The sequence below is a fragment of the Pseudonaja textilis genome, chromosome 1 (assembly GCF_049901715.1).
Source record: "Pseudonaja textilis isolate UNSWEBS1 chromosome 1, rPseTex1.2, whole genome shotgun sequence".
In the NCBI taxonomy this organism is placed as follows: Eukaryota; Metazoa; Chordata; class Lepidosauria; order Squamata; family Elapidae; genus Pseudonaja; species Pseudonaja textilis.
The window spans coordinates 225,389,466-225,411,438 of record NC_141990.1 but is presented as its reverse complement, the minus strand read 5'-3'; the positions used below and the strand labels follow the sequence as shown (position 1 = coordinate 225,411,438).

At 40.5% G+C, this 21,973-nt stretch overlaps 1 protein-coding gene across 50 annotated transcripts in view; it reads right to left on the bottom strand.

The window, feature by feature from the left end:
* Positions 1 to 21,973, bottom strand: part of CTNND1 (catenin delta 1) — a 66,454-nt gene that overhangs the window by 12,636 nt on the left and 31,845 nt on the right. For 33 of the 50 annotated variants that reach the window (XM_087920747.1, XM_087920729.1, XM_087920721.1 and 30 more), the window contains 6 exons: positions 10,898 to 11,361; positions 10,612 to 10,795; positions 9,593 to 9,710; positions 7,204 to 7,357; positions 4,196 to 4,264; positions 2,387 to 2,514 (listed from right to left, as the gene is read on the bottom strand). In XM_087920747.1, the coding sequence (XP_087776873.1) occupies positions 2,387 to 2,514; positions 4,196 to 4,264; positions 7,204 to 7,357; positions 9,593 to 9,710; positions 10,612 to 10,795; positions 10,898 to 11,361 (1,117 nt within the window). Of the gene's footprint in view, positions 1 to 2,386; positions 2,515 to 4,195; positions 4,265 to 6,811; positions 6,830 to 7,203; positions 7,358 to 9,592; positions 9,711 to 10,611; positions 10,796 to 10,897; positions 11,362 to 21,973 lie in introns of all 50 variants that reach the window. The other 17 variants (XM_087920724.1, XM_087920711.1, XM_087920714.1 and 14 more) reach the window with 1 other exon arrangement.

The following is a 21,973-nucleotide window of genomic DNA, read 5'->3' as shown; positions in this document are numbered from 1 at the left end:
TGCGTATGTGCTGTCCAAATTTGGGAAAGGGGGTTAACCACAAGAATGCTGATTGGACATTCTGCAAGTCAGAATCTTTAATCTACAGACTATCTTACAAGTCAACCTACAATTGCATGCATCCCACCAACTTGGAGGAACCTGTAAGGCAGTGACATACATTCAGAATGCCACATCAGATAACCTTTTTATACTTAGATACGGTACATTAAAGAAGAATAAGAACAAAATATATATGGGGGGAGGTGGCAGTGAAGGGGGAAGGACAATTGGCTTGTTTCTCTGTTCCCTCTTAATCTGTCCATAGTTGCTTTTCTCCCATACAGAGAGGGAATTCTGTTTCCATGGATTCTTTTCAAGTTGGGCTTTAAACTTTGAGCATAGTTTTCTACAAAACTCAAGAATTTTACAGAAACTACAGGCGCAAATGTTGGACTAAGTTTAGCTTCCTTCTGCCAGACAATTGTTTGGAGTAAATGGTGAGAGAAAAACTGACCATTAACTACCGCCAAATCTTTCATCGCATTGAAAGAGTCTTGGTGTTTAGAGTATAGGAAGTAGTCTATTAATATTTTAATTTATTATTATTAGTATTAATCATCACAGTCAGCCAGACTGGGTTTGGCATTTTTGTCTACCTATTGAGTCCTTCTCAAAGACCTGTGATATGCAAATGTTGTTTGATGGTGTTAACCGTATCGCAGCAGGATGTAAGCTGCTCCAAGTAAAGCTACCTTCTGCAATTGATTAGTGGTGATTTTGTCAATGCGGATGGTTCTCAAGCAGTGCTCCAAATATTTTGGAATTGCACCCAAAGTGCCTATTATTATTATTGGTACTGATTTATTTTCTTTTTCTACAGTCATTCTACTTCTCTTTGCAGGTCTTTAAATTTTATTATTTTTCTCCAGTTCTTTCTCTTAATACATCTACTGCCAATTTTCTACCGATACTACTTATTTGTTACTACTGTATTACATATTTGTATTTTTGTAATACAGAAATATAGGTATTGTATCATCTTTGCATTGCTCTGTTATAACAAGCAGAAAACTGTGAAGCTCATATAAGAGATCTTGAGTGCTTCTAGACATTTATTTAGAAAGGAAAGGAACAATGGTGACAATAGCAAACCTTTATATAGCATTGTTGGTGGAAGAGTGTTTTAACTTTTGCTTTGTTTTCTTAGGAATGGAGCCACATTGATAGAAAGGTACAAAATGAGCAGCATAGCTATTGCTCCAAACACTACAGGAGGGGAGAGAATAGCATTTTTTGTTTACTTTAAACTAAAAGGCAAATTTATTGGAACCAGCCAACCTGAATTTAAAATTCTTGTAATGTTTACACTACAAGGTCAAATCAACATGCTGGACAAAAATAAATATAAAGTTGGCTTAGTCACTGTTGCACACAATGATTGAGTCAGGTCTGTTTCTGACTTTGATAGACAACTTGATTGATTTTACATAGTTGTCTAACAGCATCTATGGCTTAATTTAATACTTTTGGAATGCCTGGTTGTGTTTTGGCTTACAGGTAGTCCTTGGCTTACAATAATTGAGACCAGAAATTCCATCAATTTTACAACCTTTTTCTGCTGTGGTTGTTAAGTGAATCACATGGTTGTTAAGTGAGTCCAGCTTCTTCTATTGCCTTCAGCTTGTTGGAAGCCAGCTGGGAAGATCACAAATGGCAATCCCATGGCCCTGGCATGCTGTAACTCTTGAAATACAAACCAATTACCCAAACTATGACCACATGACTGCAGGGACTCTTCAAGGGTCGTTTAGTGTGAGGGCTGGTTGTTAAATAAATGGTTCTAAGTCGAGGACTACCTGTAAATATAAAGCTGGGTTGCATCACATCAACTATTACTCTTACATAGACTAAGATATGTCTGTTTCTGCCTTTGGTAAGTCAGACACTTGGATTGATTGCATTTAGCATCTATCAAAGAGCATCTTTGGGCTTGGTTTAATGTGATTTTGGGAAAGCATAGCCTGCTTACAGTTGTTTTGACTTTTGTAGTTTTGTGCCCTTCCCAAACTTCTAACCAATCCATACAGTTGTGATGAAAAAGCAGCTTCAACATACAAGGAAGCAGCAAACAAGCTATGGCTATTTTGGAAGTTTGCAATTTTGAGGGATGGTCATCATTAATCTCTTTGTTGCCTGTCTGTTTCTGGCTCGATGTGACTTACGACTTAGCTCTTTAAGATAGGAGGCCACAGTGGCTTGTTCATTACAGAACATCTGGACTTAAAGATTTGCAAACCCAGCCAACATTTGCTATCTTAACATAATATTTTTGTTGGGAGTTACTAATTTTAAGGGGAAAGTATTTAACTTACAAGCACTACTTCTCTTTTATGCAGTTACTCACCGTCCAGCGACCAGCACACAGATTCTGGATGGCTCCTGCTGAGGCTTCTATGATAGCTGGGGTTTTGCTCTCCTTTAACAATGAAATATAAATGCGGACAATTTCTGGCTGGAAGAGGAGTTCATAGCCTAGCAGAGGAAAAGAGAACTAATTACACACAAATCCAGCCAAACTGTATGCCTTCCAGATCTTCCCTGGAGACATCTATTAAGAGAACCTTCTCAACCCCGGCGTTTTCCAACCAGCCTTCCAAAGGTGTCTAGTATCAACACTTGTTCTTTCAAATTTAGAAAAAGAAAGGTGTGTGTGTGTTTGTGTCTTCTTCCTGGCCAAGTAACTAGTTCCTGCAATTTTTCATGTGTTGCTTCCTTGTGTGTATTTTGTTTCTGTTAATGATGTGGGGAAAGAGGCAGCAGAGAATTCTTTTAAATGAGAAAGGCGGACTCTCATCAATGGGACCCAATTCAGGAGGATGCTTTTTAGTACTTAAATCCATTTCCACTCTCCAGCAAAGGATAGGAAACCACTACAAGCACTTATCAAGATTCCCCACCGTGTTTATTTATACATTACTGTGGAAGTCAAGATTGAACTGTTCTTCAGGATCTCTAGTTTGTGCTGCACACTCAAGAACACTTTGCACACATATATAATTGTACACACACACACACACACACACACATTTGCCTTCAGGCTGTTGCAAGACTGGTGCTAGCTGATGCCTAGTCCATCAAGGTGAACAAGTGTGTTTGTGTACAACCTTCATTCAGTCCTGCTACTTTGGGGGCAGTTCAAACTGGCATTGCAACTTGCTCCTCTGCGTTCCAACTCTTTGCAGATCTCTTAGCTGCAACCTCTTGCTGGCAGGTGATTGCAGGGACTGCTTTTGGACAGCGAGAACATTGGTTTTCATCTACTCTTCCTTCTTTTACATTCCTGGCTCCCAAGAGGAAGCCAATGGAAAGCCACTGGTGTCCTCTAGAAGTCAGAGTATTAAAACTAAAGGGAAGCAGATTCCTCAGTTCGATAGATAGACAGAAAGATGCTTTAAGCCCCGTCTTCTAATCTGAAGAGGTGGAGTTAGCCCTTTCCTATTAAGGGTCATTTCCTGTGACTAAGAATAATTGTGTGCTTTGTTTTATTCCCAGATTTAGCAACAGTTTCATAAATAAGGCCACTGCCTTTTCAACTGCTTTGGTCATCCTACAACTGGGTAATTTCCTGCCACACCTATGAGTCACACTTTTGTTAGATTTGAGCTGGTTTATTAAGGTTGGAGGAAAAATTGTACTTTCACTCAAACCTCCAATAAAACATTTCTCAGCAGTATATGGCTTACCACCTTTGCCTTCCTAAAGCCAAACATATAAGGACAAATGCATACAAGAAAATCCATATAGGAAATGTAGTTAAAGAAGAACAAGTAACATTCTCCCAACGAAAGGAGAAAGTTGAAAGAAAAAATATATATTCTAGAAATATAGGAATCTGTATCACAACGTAACTGTCCTCACAACACAACTGTCCATCAAATTCAACCTTCTACAAATCTTTCAGATACGCTTGAATTAAAAGATTTCCCAGACAATATTGCTATAACTGCTACAGGGTGCATTTTCGAGATACGAGTTTCGACAGGGCTAACTCGTTACTGCTTATTTTGACTGGCAATAGTTCACCAGATCTTGGACAAAGAGCTTATTATCATCAACTGGTGCCTTATCTTAGGAAGGATCAAATTCAGGGCCCTGTGCAAACAAAGCTGTTTTCACTGCCCTACTGTTCTTCCAACAGCAAAAGAAGCCATACCTTTTGCAGGGGTTTGTCTTTTGGGGAAGTCAACTATATCAGTAGAAGGATCCTCTGCCTGCTTTTTACCTTGAAAAGAAAAAGAAGAAACATAACGAAAAGAAATCCTAAGATACAAGACCCCACTCAGTGCCTATAGTATAGCCAGACACAAGGAATATAGTCCCAAACTTTGAATTCTTTTGCTTAAGGAAAAATGCACAAATAAAGGAGAGATTCACATCTACTATACTATAAATAGGATACACAAAAAAGATATGCCTTCACAGGAGCCAGGTTAATGAATTGACTATTTCTGTACCATCTGTTACAACTGTCAGTAATTCTTACCAAAATAGGCTCTCCTAGCGTTTTGATCACACATTTAACTGGAGATGCCAAGAGTGCATTTGAAACTCCATGCATACCAAGCATTTGAATATGATCTTTTTCCATTTAATTTAAATTTTCATGTTCAGATAAGCTCTTAAAACTAGCCATTTAATACCCTGGCTAAAATCAGAGTCTCTAGACATGTGGACTTCCAACCTTCAGAAGTCTCATTGATGATGCTGGCTAGGAATCTCTAGAAACTGAAGTCCATATTATCAGGGGACAGTTAGATGTAAAAGGCTGTAATAAGCCACCGTGATCCATCTGTTTCTTAGTAAGATGCATGAAACCAGCCAATGATTTGCAAACTATAGTTTACAGCTTGATTTGCAATGGCTGTCTGTGGCTTAGTGAACAAATTATTCTGAAGCACGATGTGCAAATCCAAATTGCTTCTTTCATATTAACTTATAGACTAAATTAGGATCAATGTACTCTTCCATTAAGGACTAGATGCTACCATGCTCAAATTCAGAAAACAAATTCTCTACTTCCTCGTATTTATTTGGGTTCAAAACATGGTAGCATGCAAATTACTGCATTTATCCAAAGGCATCTTCAATCATTTTACTCAATTTACTAAAATTGAGAAAAATGAAATTGACTAGACTAGAACAGGGGTCGCCAACCTTTTGGACTTCAGGGACCACCAAACTCATAATTTTAGATCCCAGGGACCACTGATCGGTTCTGTGGGCATGGCCTAATTTGTGGGCGTGGCTTGGTGGTCATGTGACTGGCTGGGCATGGCTTGTATGTAAATATTATAAACATTTATATAAATATTGAATATTTTTATTAAAAAGAGCAACTTTTACCCAAAATCAGGCAAAGCAGGCAGATTGAGTTGTTCACAGAATCATTCAGTGATCTATCTATCTGCCATCGGCTAGCTCAGTCTCCCAAATTTGCTTGTCGTGAGTCTGCACTGAATTTGCTTGCAAGCAAATCTTCAGTCCTAAGGGAGGTTCGGCTGTGCTGAGCCGAAGATCTAAAGACTAGCTAGAAAACAAGAAATCCAACCATTTCCTGCTTCCTAGCTAATCTAAATCTCCCGGCACAGCAGAACAGATGATGGTCGGAAAAAGGAAAAATAGCAATTTAGCAGGCAAGTTTACCGGCTAAGGAGTGAGTGGGAGGGGAGGGTTCCTGTGGGCCATGTGGGCGGCACAGCCTTCTGTTTCTGTGCAGCCTGGATTAATTGCTTTGGAGGGGGTGCTCTGGGGGTGAGATTTCTCTGCGGCCCACCAAAATTTTATCGCGTCCCACCAGTGGGCAGTGGCCCACCGGTTGGCGACCGCTGGACTAGATGGCATTTCTCCAGTTAGCCAAAAATTTGTTCAAAATCTATATATCTTTAACTTTAAATTTATCTTTCAGGATTGGGAATGTTGCAAAGACTGCAATAGCAGAAACACTTGTATAAAGATAGCCTAGAGAAAAAGTCAAGTAACAAAAAATAATCCACAGATTAATCCCCTAACCCTAACCCATATGCAACCTGAGAATACACTCAGAACTCAGCAGCCAGGTATATTTTGTTATTGTAATCAATGTTTATTTCCAAGCCTGTTTTCTGAAACCTCAATTTAATATCTTAATTGAGAGAAGGCTTTCATGTTGGACCTCTCTTGATTCATCATTATCCTATTTCTTTTGGGTGGTCTGATGGCTCTCCCCAAACACGGTGCAAGTAAAAGAGAAGAAAGAGCGCATCCTCTCTCCATGAGACAAGCAAGGAGTCTCACAACATTCAACACCGTCCTTGCTTATGCCTCTGATTGGGTTCAATCACACTAAATGAGTGTCAGGGCTCTGATAGTCACCTCCATTTAAATCATGAATCTCTAACTGGTTCTTTCAGATAGCTTAAAGATTTATTAGGAGTGAACATGCCAGCGCTACCTGGGTGCAGCCGACTCTGAGACACATCATTCATTTCACCCTTGACCCTGGTCTCCCCCCACCCCCTGGGTGTATCGTAATTCACATTCTCTAATGGGACACATCCATAGCCAAGAGTCATCAATCATGCTCTCCAGTAATAATCTTGAGCTCCGGAAGCTTTGGTAGCCTAGAAATTATATATGAAAATATTTAAAGAATGCACTACTTCCCCTACACCCTTTCTGCTGGCAATTCTAAAACACCAAAGAAATATTTTTGAGTTGACAATGAGACCAGGAGGAAAAATTGTGTATCACACGAACACAGGCATGCCAAAAATCAAAAAGCCCAACTCACCTCTAGCGAACCACTCATCTTTTGGCGCAGAGAAGGACAGGGAAGAAGGGAGGCAAGAGAGAAGAGATGCCAGCAGGATCACAGCCATTTTGGGGGGGGAAATATAAAGCAAAGAGAAGGGGAAATAGGCCACAAATTAATTGAAGAACCATCCATCACCTGAGCTGAATTAACCAAATAAAAACGCTATGTGCTACAGTCCATAGACCTTGTGAGATAAAGAGCAGGACAGCCAGAAAGTGACCCCAAGAGGCTTCTATGGAAAGCGACAGCTCGTCTTACAAAGCCAAGGATTAGAAGCACTTAAAAGCCAACATCCTCCCGCTTCTAGTTCTACCCTCCCTTTTCTCCAGCTACTTAGCCACAGGAGCAGGTACTCAAAAGTTACATACCTTTGCCTTTTTTGGCACCAAAGCAACTGGCTGCATGGGGGCCAGTATTGTTGGCAGGATTGATGGGGGCTTCCTGATAGCGCTCGGCATGTGGGATTTCACGATGTACCTGATAGGACAAGTTCCTCAGTAGGCAGACACAGTTCTCCACAAGCTGGGGAAGACAGTTCCACAGGTGAGACAGGAAAGCCATAGGAGCTCAAACGTTTCAGAGTATAACCAGAACCTTTCAGTCTTCATTATTTAACAGTGATTTTACTTGCTTTAAAAATTTTTAAAACGGTTAACTAGGTAGAGTAGCCTCTGGGCATAAAGCTGAAATTAAAAATTCTTATGAAGAGATACAAAACTGGGTTACTGAAGGTTGTGGGAATATTCATACGTTCCCTGCTTAAAAGAACATTGTCTAAGGTAAGATCTAAGTATTGAGTCAGAAGGAAAGCATACACAGAAAGGGAGAGGTGGCAACTCATATCAGAAGGAAGGATGTCCTAACAAGAAGAACCAGTCTCATTTGGTCCTTCTGTGCTTTTTTCATTTGGATTTAAGATTAAGGATTCAGTAGAATAGGAATTATTTTAAGAAGTTTAGATTATTGTTATTTTAATATTTTTAATGCCACCCTTCAGGCGGATTACAACAAGGTCCTTAATTCCTAATAACAAGCCATGTGTTTGGGCTATACAGAGTTATTGACTTTAGAGTACTAATATTTGAATTAGAACCAACTTGATTGCCTGCTATATAACAACTCACTGCCACAAATGGAGGATGGTCTTATTAAGCTGCTCATCCCTAGGAGTCCTAGGAAGTGGCAGGAAGAATAGGTAGTATGCCCTGCTTTGCATATTAATGGATCCGGGATAGAAAATGAGAAGAAAATATATGCACACTGAGGGGAAAGGATGCTCTAACTTTTGTTTCTAAATCACCTGTCCAAAGAACTTACTGGTTTTGTTTTGATATCTTTGGGTGAAAGCCTGCCCTATTTAAAATCCAAACAGGGTGTTTTAATTTTGAGGATATGGGAAAACCAGATGGCCCCTGCAACAAAATTGTACATCTTAAAGAACAGCAGCGAATAGGTCTTCTAATCCAACCCTCTGCTCAGGCAGGAAACCCTATATCATTTCAGACAAATGGTTGTCCAATCTCTTCTTAAAAACTACCAGTGTTGGAGCATTCACAACTTCTGGAGACAAGTTTCTCCACAGATTAATTATTCTAAGTGTCAGCAAATTTCTCCTTAGTTCTAGTTTACTTTTCTGTTGTGGCTCTGATTCCCAAGCCTGTGCTGTTAGAGGAAGAGGACTTGGAAGATGAGGAGGAGGAACTGGGAATGCCTTCCTCCCCAGGACCTTCCTCTCTGGCAATGCCTTCCTCCCTGATAATGCCTCAGGTTTCATCAGACAACCGAGAGGAACAGCCTGAGATTAATCAGGAGGAAGGCATATCGGAGCAGCCCCTGACAGGGAGTCAAGAGGAAGAATGCTGGCCAAGTAGCGTCGTAGGAAGAAACGTGAGCAGCAACGTAGGAGGCGTGGGAGGGTCAGAGAGTGAGCTGAGTCATTGAGCCACACCCCACAGGGGATAAAAGTGGGTGTGTTGTCGGCTGGAACTTTGTACGGGACAAAATTTAATCTTACTTCAGGTTTTTCGTTGTGAATGATTCTTGTGGTCTGCCTTGTAATTCTCTGTAAGTAGCTTTTTATTTGTTATCAGTTCGGACTTGGAAGGCAGAGCGTGTTGGAATGCCACGGACATTATCAGTTCCAAAGAATTAACTCTGCGAAGTCCGAGTCAGCTTGCCTCCCTGTGTTTGTGTGAGTTTGTACTCTTTCATCTTTTGAGAAAGAAGAAAGGTGAGACAGAACACTTTTCTCTTTGATTAGCTTGTCCTGCCTTCAGGTACTTTGGAGAATAGCTTGACTCCCTCTTCTTTGAGGCAACCCCTCAAATATCGGAACACTATCATGTCACCCCTTAGTCCTTCTTTTCATTAAACTAGACATACCCAATTCCAGCAACTGTTCTTTATATGTTTTAGCCTCCAATTTCCTAATCATCTTTGTTGCTCTTCTCTGCACTTTTTCTAGAATCTCAACATCTTTTTTTACAAGGTGGCAACCAAAACTGAATTCAGTATTCCAAGCGTGGCCTTACCAAGACATGAAATGAAATATCAAATTTAAATATTCTTCTTCAATCCCCGAAAGATGAAACTTCAGATCTCTCTGATTATATAGGATTTCTTTCTTTGCTCAGAAAAGGCTAATCCAAATAGAAATCACAGAACCTGAGGTGGAGGAAAAGCCCAACTACATATAGTCCACTAAAAATAAACTGGTGGGGGGGGGGAGTTTCGTGTGCTTTCCCCCCTCCTTTTTACCTTGCTGTCTAAATCTTTCTGGCCAATTTCTGCTTGGACAATGTATAAAAGTGCATCCACTAGCCCATCACACTCCCGCAGCTTTCGACGGGCTTCACTCCTCTCCGAGCTGACGTTCCTATAAAAACCAAGAAAATCTTTTAGAAGGATGGAGACACCAGCAGGTTACGGCTTTGAAAATATGTCAGCTTTAAGCCAATTTAACCCAACTTCTACTCTCAACAATGGGGCTAGGTTCGCACAACACATTACAGCATTATTTGTCCAACCCTGCTGGGCTTGATTTCACAAAGCATGCCAAGCATTAAACTCTGCGTTACAAATCACCAGTTTCACACTAGGTGGCAAACCAAACAAATCACAACGAAGCTTATCACAATCTGTGAAACCTAATCCATGTGGGTGTTTGGGTGGAAAAATTTCCAAGGCCCTAGTGTGAACTTCTAAAATCAGCAACATTCTTCAGTCTTCTGCCATCTTTAACACATCCTCTTATCAGGCCTAGAGATTTCAGCCAACGCTGCTGCCATCCCCATCATGACTGAACGAAGTTCAGACACATGCCACCTGTTTCAATGTTGATTTTGCCAATTTTCTTTACATTTCTTTATTTATAAAATTTATTGGCTGCCCATCTTACCACAGGGTAATTCTATTTTTGATAAAAATTTCTACTAAACTATTAGCAGCTCCATTTTGCGCATTCTGAAAAGCCCTTCTCTTATTCTCAGTTTTGATTATGTGGACAGCCACCAGGGTTTACTCTCCAAAGTTATAAAGCCAATCCAAGGTTACTATATATCAGGCAAACCAGGAAGTACCAGGTCACTAAAGATCCTCTTTTGTGGCCAGGACTGTATCTCTTTCCCAACTGGACTACAACACCTGGCACCAAATGGCCTTTCCCCAAGAGGGAACTCCTCAAACTCCAGCATCATGGGTTAAGTTTTTGCAGTTTGGATGTGGCTCTTTAGAGAACTGTCAAGAGTCCTTGTCATAACAGCATAGAGCCAGCTCACCTAAGGCAGCCAATGGTGTTGGTGAGCACTGATTCCCACTCTATATGGCGGGGCTTGGAGTCTTCGCTGGGCTCTCGTTCCCATCCAGAGCGTGGGATGATAACCTCATCCGTGAGGGCATGTAAGGCATTATCCACAATGGCCATTTTTATTGAGTCATGAGAGGATAGGTTCCAGAGTGTCCCTGTGGTGGAGAATGTATAATGTTATTCAAAAACGTATCTGTGTGCCAGAAAGGCCCTTACATCTCTAGCCATTCTCTGTGGGCAATGCTAGCAATGGTTACCTGTAATGACTTCAGTGAGGTCCATATCACGTGCCTTTCGGAGCAGGCGCACCAAAGCGGGGACACCATCACAATTCTTGATGGCAACCTTGTTGTCCTGGTCTCTGCCATAGGAGATGTTCTTGAGAGCCCCACATGCCCCATAGTGCACCTCTTTCTTGGGGTGGTCCAGTAGCCCAACGAGGACAGGAATACCCTTTAGCTTGCGCACATCTGTTTTCACCTTGTCATTTCGGTAGCACAGGTGTTGCAGGTAGGCAGCAGCATTAGACTTGACTGCATCCAAGCGGAACCCCAGCATAGCGATCACCTCAGGGAGCTCAGGCTGGCGCCAATTGGCTGGAGGTGGGCCTCCTTTTCGCAGGCTGTCCAGACTGGCTAGGCTGCCTCTATCATGTTGTGACATTGGGGACCAGTAATACTGGTCTCTAGCCATGTCATCCACAAGCATGTCTTCGTAACTCCTATAAACAGAAAAGAAAATAAATGGCCAGGTAAGCCAACTTTATCAAGGGCACGGCTACAATGCCACAGAGAAGAGCACTGAACTAACCTACTAACTCTCTAATGAGGACACTTTTGCAATCAGAATTAGAAAAGACGTAGCCTCAGGTACCATCATCTCATCACAAGAAATGAACGGTAATTGAATCCAAAGATGCTTTGGATCTGACGTGGGCACATATATATAACATGTATAATAATGTTAGTAGCTCCTTAAAGGACTCCTGCCTCTTCCAAAATGGTCACATGGCCTCACAAAAATACTAATTGCCATTTAAAAGGTGATAATGGGGCATAGTGAACTTAAATTCTCCAAATTTAAGTTTTCCAAAGCCTGCAAGTAGGCTACTCGATATGCTACATAGCACAGGAGGATCTGATGATAATGCTATGCAAGTATGAGCCGAGAAAAAGGTATGGTTCCTTTAGGGGGCTGCTGTCAAATAACATGAGGATGATATCCACCCACTAGATGCTGGATGTGGATAGTGCACACCTCTATTCATTACTAATACTGCTCCCCCATCCACTCTAAAATCAAGAGCATTCCTAAAAAAGTATGCCCCGATTGCTACTTTTCCAGCAGCATCTCTCATGCTTGGGTCATGTGGCAACAAACTTGGGTCGTGTAGCAACAAAGAAATCCAGCATGACCTTCCTTCCCAATCCTGGAGGAATACAGGAATGCAGGCAAGTGCCCGTCAACTGCCTCATTGCCCGGTAAAAGAGGCAGTGGGAGCAGGCCTAGAAGTTGGCTTGACTGCATAGGTAGCCAAGCTGGGCCTAGGGGAAAAAGTTAAAATTGAATCGAATTAGCTCTTGTCAACAGAATTTTTCTCTTGAGCAAATGCCGCTCTAATTTGACCACTAGAGGGCAAGTAGATGTCATCTATGCCTAACCACAGACCCCTTTCTACATCATCCGGCCTATTCACCATTGCCCCAATTATACCAAAGCTGTTCACAAAGCCTTCTTGTCAGCCAGGCCTGCAATGCTTTCTTTGTTGTGCAATCAAGTCAGGTAGGTGAAGTTAGATGACATTTCAAGGACACTGGACCTTTACATGACACAATCGAAGTGTAAATAATAACCAGAACATTTCAGAGGCACACCAGCAGACTTTACTTAAGCCCTTTAAAAATGATTAAATGCCTCTCGCCTAAGGTGTCACACCTAGTAGACTGCATGTCTCATTATTTAATATTGGGGAATAAGACAGGCCAATGACGACACTAAGAGAACAGCTGTGCCTTCAGGATAATAAGATTCAGTGTGTATTTAGTAATTTTCTTCTTTATCACATCGAATTTAGCTTCTATACTGTAATTTATAGAATGCCTCTACAGGCTGTAGTATTTAAGGCTTCATTCACCCTGCTTTAGAGAATGATTGCAAAGAGAGAGAAAAAATGAACCCCAGGAAATGTCATCGAAATAATGCAGAAATTACGGTTAGGGTGAGAAGGGAAAGGAAGAAATTGCAAAAGGATGTCATTTGTAAAGAGCTTCAGGGAAAGGGAAAGTTCCTTTCATTGTAATGATGGAACAATGATGGTACGTCAGTAGATATTTCAGCTTCTTTTTCAGGGAACTCCCCTAAGCAATTTTATGTCCATGTATCCAAGGCAGCCCTCTCATTCCGGCTAACATTTAAGCCAGGGGTCCCCAAACTTGGCAACTTTAAGACTTGTGGACTTCGACTCTCAGAAGGATCCAAGATTCCACACGAAGCACAATTCACAGCAGGTTATGAAAAAAAAAAAGTTTAAATAAAGTGTTGGCCAATAAGACTCATTGCAAAAAGGAATGGGGTGGGACTTTTTTCAGTGCCGTTTCAACTTTTGAATGGTCACAAAACAAATGGCTGTAAGTTGAGAAGTAGTGTAAATCCACAATTTTAAATACTTTAGAGGTTTTTAATTTCTACAAGTACTGTTGGAAGCAAAGCTACGCATGGCAGAGCTGTTAAGATCTTGGCCTTTGGAGAAAGAATTATGTCTTTCAACTCAAGTTACGTTCTCTCCTTTCTGATTGTAAGCATGAAAAGTCAGTCCAACCTCCCTCTTGCTCAAACACAGAAGCTGATCAGTGTACATAGCAGCACTTAGTCCCTGGTATCTTATCTCCATCTGATTAGTCTACATTCTTTTAAAATTAGCTAGGAGTTGCTACTATGTAAGTATGCCTGAAGAAAGCCAGCTGATATATTAGAACAAAAGACTGCCCATTTGATTTTGACTTTTAACAGAACGGAGGTTTTATCTGCCCTAAACCGAAGAGTTATCTAACTTTTTACCCAAGTGACAAAAGGCCGTATCAGGTCTATGTCATTTCGTGTTTTGGTTCCGCCGCAGAGTCCAGCAATTCCTCAGCTTAGCACCTGTTATCCCTGCCATTTAGGCCCACGCAGGGCCTAAAAGGAAACGTAGCTAAAGCCGCCTTCATTCACCATCTGACTCAAGCTCAGAATTCATAAACATTGGATAGGGGCTGGGAGGTGGAGTGCCTTTTTTTTCTTCTTTTTCACAGGTTGCTCTTTGACATTCTTTTGAGCTCAGGAGGAGAACTGTGTGCTATGCCAGTTGTCTAGAAGAGGACTGGGAAGTCCCTGATCAAACAAAGCAATCTATTTAGTCAGTAGCAGCTGCCACACGGAATTGAATAAAATACCTGCCAATATTTTCGCCCTCCAGTTCTGGATAATAAAACCCTGTGGTCTTGAAACAGTAAAACCCCTGCCTCCCGCCTAGGGCTGCAAGTGACTGATACTTTCTAGTTAAGTTTCCCATTATAAGACTTTTTATAAAACACTCCTGCTCTTCTTTCAAAATTAACCACTTCACTAAAATAACAGTGAGTAGAACTAGACCTTTATCCTTTTCTGTTTTAAAGTGGACATATTTCATTAGAAATATTGGTTCATTAGCATTATAATACACTTTTAATGAACTTTCACTAGTACTATGCTGAGCTCTTACGTAAGTGGCATTTCACTATTTTGATTTCCCAAAGAATAACAAATAACTTTTTAATACTACTTAAGTTGTAACATTGAAATGAACATCATTAAAAAATTATGAAATGATAGCCCACCACAAATGTGCGATAAGCCACAAAACTGCCTGCACCAAAGCCGTACCTCTTAAAAACACAGAAGTACTGTAATACCAAAGCCACCTAAACCAATGGCTTATTACACTGCATGTTTTCTTCAGCAATCTTCAGAAAAGTTGAGCTTTCTTTGGTAAGACATCCCATGATATTTAGGGAAAATATAAGAGGATTCCAGATGGGTGATATCATGTGAACTTTTTTTTGTAAAACCTGAGTAAGCCAAGGCAATTCAACAATAAATTGTCTGGAATCAGTTTGCCTCTTGATCTTTGGTTGAAAAATGTCCAAGATAAAGTACTTTGTCGTAAGATAAGCTAAAGAAAATAAATAACTTTGTTCTACCCTGCTAATTTTTCATGACAGCACAAGGAACTGCCTCATACTAACTCAAACCATTGGCCTGCCTAGTTCAGTACAGCTGACTCTGATTTGTAAATGCTCTGTGAGGGGTTCTAAAATATTGCTTCAGAATAGTAACTTTCAATTATGTTCCTGAAATGTTCTCTATCCACATCTGTGACAACACAGGGTTTTCTACCAAGTATTATTTGCTTTAAGGCTCATAACAGTAGAAGAGCTTTGTGCCCCTACTTGGTTTATTTGGGGCAATAGCAGAATCTAAGAGCTGTCACTCACAGCCGGACTAAAGAGAGAACATTCTCTGATATCCTCCCCAGACAAGTCAACATGAAATGTGGTCCCTGAAGGAAGGGAATTTAAAGACAAGTTTCCCAGGTGCCTTGAGAGGCGGACAATGACGGTTAACAATTATTTTCCATCTTTCAAACTTGTCCATACAAGATACCCACATAGTTCTAGGTTATTTTGGAAGCCCTGCACCCACCCACAAATATACAGTTCTTTGCTCGTCTTAATCTCTTGATCACAGAGTGTAAGCATATAGTATTCTGCTCCCTGAAACAAATGCAAACTGAGGAGGGGGAATTGTTTTTAAGCCTAGTATAAAACAAACCACTTGGACCTGGCAGCTGTTCTGGGAAATTGTTTCGACGCAATCTTGCCCTCTCCAAGATGTCAACAATGTGGGAGGAAGAGGAAATTAAACCTCTCCCGTGACTTATTATCCAAGCACATCATCTTCCAATGTTTTGTGTATTTTTAAGAATTCTGGCAGAATCCTCGAGAGTGGATCTCCAACATTTATGAAAAATTAAAACTAGAGGACATTATGCATAAGAGAAATTCTTAAGAGCTCTCTTGTGTAAACTACCAGATCACAATCCTTTTTACAGGTTTCTTGCTCAGAACAAATGAGCTAAGATAATATCAGACAGGTTATGTTCCATAAAGTCCAAAGGGGGAAAAAATTTCATACAAGCTTGCACACAGACATACAAAGCTCCAGTCTGGATAATAAGGGAGAAGCCAGAGAGAAAGAGCCAGCTGCAAGAAATACTCAGATTCCAAAGATCTCTGCGATTGTTATCAGTCTGTACACAGCACACTGGTTTCACAACTGGTGGCTAGAGGTCAAAATCCACATATGTAGATTCTATTGGAGCAATTTTTATACTAACATCACAGGTAACCAATGACATTTTTCTATTTTAATAAAGGCTTGCAAGCTGTTTAATCATTTACTCCGGTCAAACCAAAGGGACAGCATCATTAGTATCAGTTCAACAGAGAGTTCATTCCTACCCAGAGTTTTTGAGGCATTTTTAATCTGTTGAATTATATCCCGCCTTTTCCAACAAATGAGTACTCAAGGCAGATAGCCATAAAATGCAACATGCAATGTGAAGAATAAAAAGCAGATGGCAAAAGAACTCCTCCAAAGAGCAAATCTGGAAAACAGCAAGCTCAAGCCCCTATAATGAAAGGAGACAGAACTGAACCCAGGTCTAAGCATATTTCTGCTTGTTTAAAAAGGTCATCAGAAAAGAAGACAAAGGAGAACCTTCTTCTATTAAGGACTTCCATACGTTGGAAGCACTATCAAAAATGTCATGGGAAAGGAAAAAGGAAAGCTTGAAATTGAAAGCTTCTTTCAATAAAATCTAAGCTAATTTGCATGGGAGAACAGTCATTTAGACACTGGCTCCCATATGACTTTATAACTCATAACCAGCTATTAAAATTATTGTGATGGAATCACATGCTTCCTATAATGTTCCACGATTTAGCTGGAGAATTCTCAGCCAACAGAAAATCTGAACACTCTTTAGTGAAAGACTCAAGCAAATCAGCTTACAGTTGTCCAAGCAAGATGCAATTGAAGATTTCAGGTTATAATACTCACGCAACATCTCCAGGAAAAGGTGCAGACTGTGCACTAGTTGAAGTGCAAAAGCACTTCTCCTGACCATACAATTAAACAAATATCCATAGCAAAGTTTGAACTAGGATATATTTAAACTGCAACTTGGAATACCACCCAAGACAGAATAAGCCCTGGTCCTTTTTCTACTAAATACAAACAATATATTAGATAAAGATTTAATTTGCCAGTAGTTATTTTATCCTACTTCTTTTTTCATTTGGTCAACTTAAGGCAGCAGACATACCTCCTGTCTCCTATTTTCCTCAAAACAACAAAAGGGTCTCATCCAACCTATTGCTACCTACAACTTTTTAAAATTCAGATGGGAGAGGCACTTGATAGTCAATAAAAATCATCCAGTGAACTCCAAGCCACCTCTCACAGTAACTGCCTGTCACACACTCTGTGCCAGTAGCTAAGATGTCTAATAATATCCACCTCCACAGCACCATCTCAAAGAATCTCCTTCCCAAATCCTTTCCAGCAAGGATGTCAGCATTTAAAGCTATAGAGAAGTCCAACAAAGCTACTCATGGTTCAATTTGAATATGGGATATACATTCATCTAGCTCAGGGGTGTCAAACTTGCATTGTCACGGCAGAATCACATATCGGAATTATTTTCCCCTTCACTAAAATGGGCATGGGCATGACCAGCGCATGACACATCCGACCCACAGCCCATGAGTTTGACAGCCCTTATCAGCCATGGCACAAGGGGAAGGAGATGCCAATTCAAATGAAGTGAAGAAACGGTTAGAATTATTGTGTCATCATCCTATAAAACAAGGAGTTCACCTCTCACAGGTCTAAATGGAGCCAAACCTTTATTAGGCAAGGAACTTAAAGCCAATTGCATCCATTCAAATATTGGGGAGAGCACCAAAGATCAACACACTGTAAGTATTTTCAAGGTATTAAGGCCACCATGAATCACAACAGAAATAATTATGGATGAGTGTTCTCAGCATGCAGCTGAGGTTGGACTAGTTTATTTAAAAGGTTACCTTCACAACATGATTTTCAAGCTTTAAAACGCATGGGAATGACGCCCTCAGAGGTCATTTCAGCTGTCAACCAATGGAAATGGCTCATCTTCATTTTGTCAGTATCAAGACAGCATAGGATGATAACAGCAATAATCCTTCTCCTGGACTTTGTCAGAAACCAGCTGCTGGAAGGTCTCTAGGAGCTGGTTATTTTGGGATCTTATCTACTCAATTGAATAGAGAGAGATTCCAGATTCCTTGCAGAGGTCTTTGCTGAGTGTAGCTAGTGCTGTTCTCCTTGCCAAGATGGTGATTGGGAAATTCAGGACAGTCTTTGCTACTGTAATTGCTTCACAGCTGCATATGTTCTTTGGCAACGACTTTAATGACTGATGCCAACCTTCAGTTAAAGGAAGAGCATGAGGTTTGTCTGCAGAAAAATCAGGGCTAAAATTGTGATGTGATGCGGGATGTCTATGATTAGGATTAACTACCTAAGCGTATAAAGAAAGTCACCTGAGGAAAAATTCAGACCAGGGTTATTGGAAGGAGAGGAGAGGAGAGGATAACCTTTTTCACCTTTATCTGATCCCCCAATTTGTAGTCTGACTTTCCAGAGCTGTTCATTGCCATTTTAACGCAGAAGACTATTGGGCCACAACGGTTCATCCTCTCCTCACTTTGTGCACAAAGAAAAGAAACACAGGAAAACTTCTCTGTTTTGCTGCTTCTTTCTCCCCACCTCTGGAAAAAAAAGGAATTAAGATTCTCTTTGCTACCTTGGGGGAATCCTTCTGCTTATTGGAACATCTATTCCAAAGTCTTGCATTGGTGCCATGCAACCATTACAGAGTGTGGACACTTATTACATATACATTGGAAAATGTCATGTGAGCCTAACCACCAATCTTCCCTCTTGCATCTGGTTTTGCTATAAAAAGATTCTAACGCTGAGTTTACCAATAATTTGAAGGGTTTGCAGGTTTTCAATCTCTAATTTGCGTTTTAAAGTCTGATTTTGTTATTGGCTCAAGAATCTTCCTTAACTTGATATTCTCCAGATGCCTTAGGTTACCATAATCTAAGACAGCATGCTTGGATTAGGGGGAAATTACTCCAACACTTTACTGATTTTTTGAATATTACATCAGGCAATTATAGGCACGGAGCTAATGGATAACTGGCAAGCAAACAACAAGACAATTTCATCTACTTCAGACTTCAACTCAGGCAACCAAGGTGTATGCATACTTTAGGAGGTGAAATGCTTCCTTTCAAATGACAGCAAGTCAAACAGAAGTATTATAGAAGACAGTTTGCATGCCTTACATTTATGCAATTTACTGTAGCTGAAGACTGTAACATGGAAGGAGTGGGCAGACTAATCAGATTATGAAAATTCAGGACCATACTTGTGAAAGACAGACAGGGGACATAAACTTGCATTAGAGAAGGGAAGGCAGTTTGAATACACAGGAGAAATGGAAGCTGTACTCCATAATTACTATTGCATTGCCCCATTTCAGTAGAAACCACAACCACATCCTCTTTTTTGGAATGTTTAGGTGGAACAATTTAGGCCACTGCAGTGGATCAAACTAGCAAGTTAGGATGGTGTTTCTTTTTTTAAAACGGAAATTCATATTCCCAGGATGCTACAGCAGTTATCAGACCAGTTAAGAATCTAAGTTAAGCAATTTTAGCCCAGAGGGTAAACAGATTTCTCATACTGAACAAAATACCAGGATTATTCCATACCTTAGAAAAGAAAAATAGGCACCACCACCCCCTCTTGTGAACTAGTCACATCTATCTTTACATAACAAGCCCACACTGGTATAAGCAGTAACTCACTGCCAAACCGTTGTATAAATACCCTTCCCTTGCTATAACCCATCTGTAGCACAGAAGACTTTCTCAAAAAGAATAGTAGCCATGTTATGGCTACCAGAGGTACTGCGATATTATTTATATAGCCATGTAATACTTCCTGCATACACTTGTAATTTTTACAACTCCTCCACAAAGTAAACTAGTATTTACTCAGATGAGGGAAGGAGGCAGGGAGCGCCTTGGGTAAGTGCAGAGCGGAGGTCTAAAGTAGAGACCTTGTATCCAAGGTTTAGCCACAATCCAGCAAAAGAAAGAAAAAAAAAACAAGCCTAAGAAAAAGCTTTAAAAAGCATTTCTAGCATAACTCAACAACCTCGTTCATCGTGACCTGATATTTTCAGCTTTAGATGTCTGGCTGCATCTGGTGGAATGTCCAATTCAATTCAATTCAATCCTTTATTGTCAATGCACAACATGTGTACAATGAGATTGGCTGAGTCTCCCTTAGTCTAAGCACATGATGTGTTACATTATTTGCTGGATAAAATATTTTCTCTTCAATGGCATTAAAATCTCACACCAGTGGTTAAGGTGAAAATTTTGAAAATTCTATTTTTGTTGAAAAACAGAAATCGGGGTGTGGGGTGTGGGTGTTAATAAATACATGCCATATTAATTTTTTTCCTGACCTAAGTTCATTTTGCTATTTTAAGAACAAACAACTCATGTTCGGTAAATGTATGAAACATAAAAGTACTGCCAGCCTTAGTCAGAAGCTAATTATACTTTCTAGTTGAATTTACAATAAGATTTTAATTTTTTTCAAAGCTGAAACTATAATCCGCAGAAAGTTTTTTTTAAAAAAAAAAAAACCTTAATTTTGTCAGTTTGGCAGGTTAGAAAAACAAAGTTGAAGTCAAAAGAAACTGTCAACATGATAATAAAAAGGAGCTATAATAGTCTGACCCCAGACTATGTCCTCACTTTCATCTAAGCACGGAACAAACATGCCCTGACAAGGTTTTCTGCCATAACCCCGTGAGTCATTTTGTTTCTAATACATAGGTGAAGCACCTAAAGTCATCCTCAGCTGTTTTGATGTTAAAATGGTTATTTTTCCTTTTAAACTGACAGCAGACTGCAGCAGTTTTAATCTGGGCTAATTTCATACATTTTCCTGCCAACGCCAAACTCTTGACTTCACTTCAGGCTGGCTTGGGATTGCCCATCGTCAAGTCTGGTTCCTGGGCTCTCACCTCCAGAAAGCTGGAGTCTCACCATCTGCCAGAACAGATGGGCTGTCTGATGGGCTACAAGAGGTGGCGGCTTTGGAAGAGATGGGATTTCCCGTTGCATCCACCACTTCCTGGAGGCTGTGGCTTGTTAAATCCGCCCTCAAACAAGGCTATGATCAGCCCCAAATGACAAGCTTGTTTTAAACGCAAGTTTTGAAGTGGTAAAATGGGGCAGCTAGCTCTCTCCTCTCACTGCGTACGTGGGGCAAACCTGTCAAACAGCAGATCGGGGGAGGGGTGGGCTTCTTCTGGGGCGTGGCTTTGGGCTCTTTCAAAAATGGTCTTTGAGTAGATCCAACTGGTCTCCTGGATAAAAAGTCAGCAGCAAAGAGGTCCATGACAAGGAAACCTCTGACTGTGCTATTTTGTCCTCAGGTGCAGGAACTCCAGCCCTTAGATCCTCCAGTGCAACAGTGCTTAAGAGTGTGGTCTGGGGTGACCTGGGGGTCTCTGAGACCCTTTCAAGGGGGGACTGCAAAATCAAGTTTTAAAACATGCCAAGTTTCAAACCAAAGATCCTCAGTAATTTTTAAGAATGTAAAAGGGTCACGGAAATCCAAACATTTGAGAATCCACTGTTCTAGAATAAAAATCTTTCCATGAAAAGTCAATAGGAAAAAAATGAAGGCAAGAATAAAAGGTGAATATATCAGTATCTGGTTCTATTGCATTTCATATTCTAAAAGAAAGTAATTCCTTGGGTTGGGGAGTGTTAACCATTTCCAGAGTTTTAATTTTTCTTTTTTTCAGGGGGAAAGGGGCTGAGAAAAGAACAGGAAAACAATGATTCCCTGTATGTTTAAAAACAGTCTTGTACTCAACTAAGGTAGTAAAAGCTTGAGCTGCGCTATTTAAGGTTGCAAATAGGTATTTAGAAGACAGGGGATCTCTTATGGAGCAGCATTCGATACAGGCATTATTAAGCAGACTAGACAGCTCCTTAAAATACAAACTTGGAGCTTGGAGGTTTGCGTTCTTTTTGTTACTTGAACCTTTTCTATTATTGGAGCCCTCTCTTCCCCACCTGCAATTTCCTGCAGCTTGACTGGACTAGGAT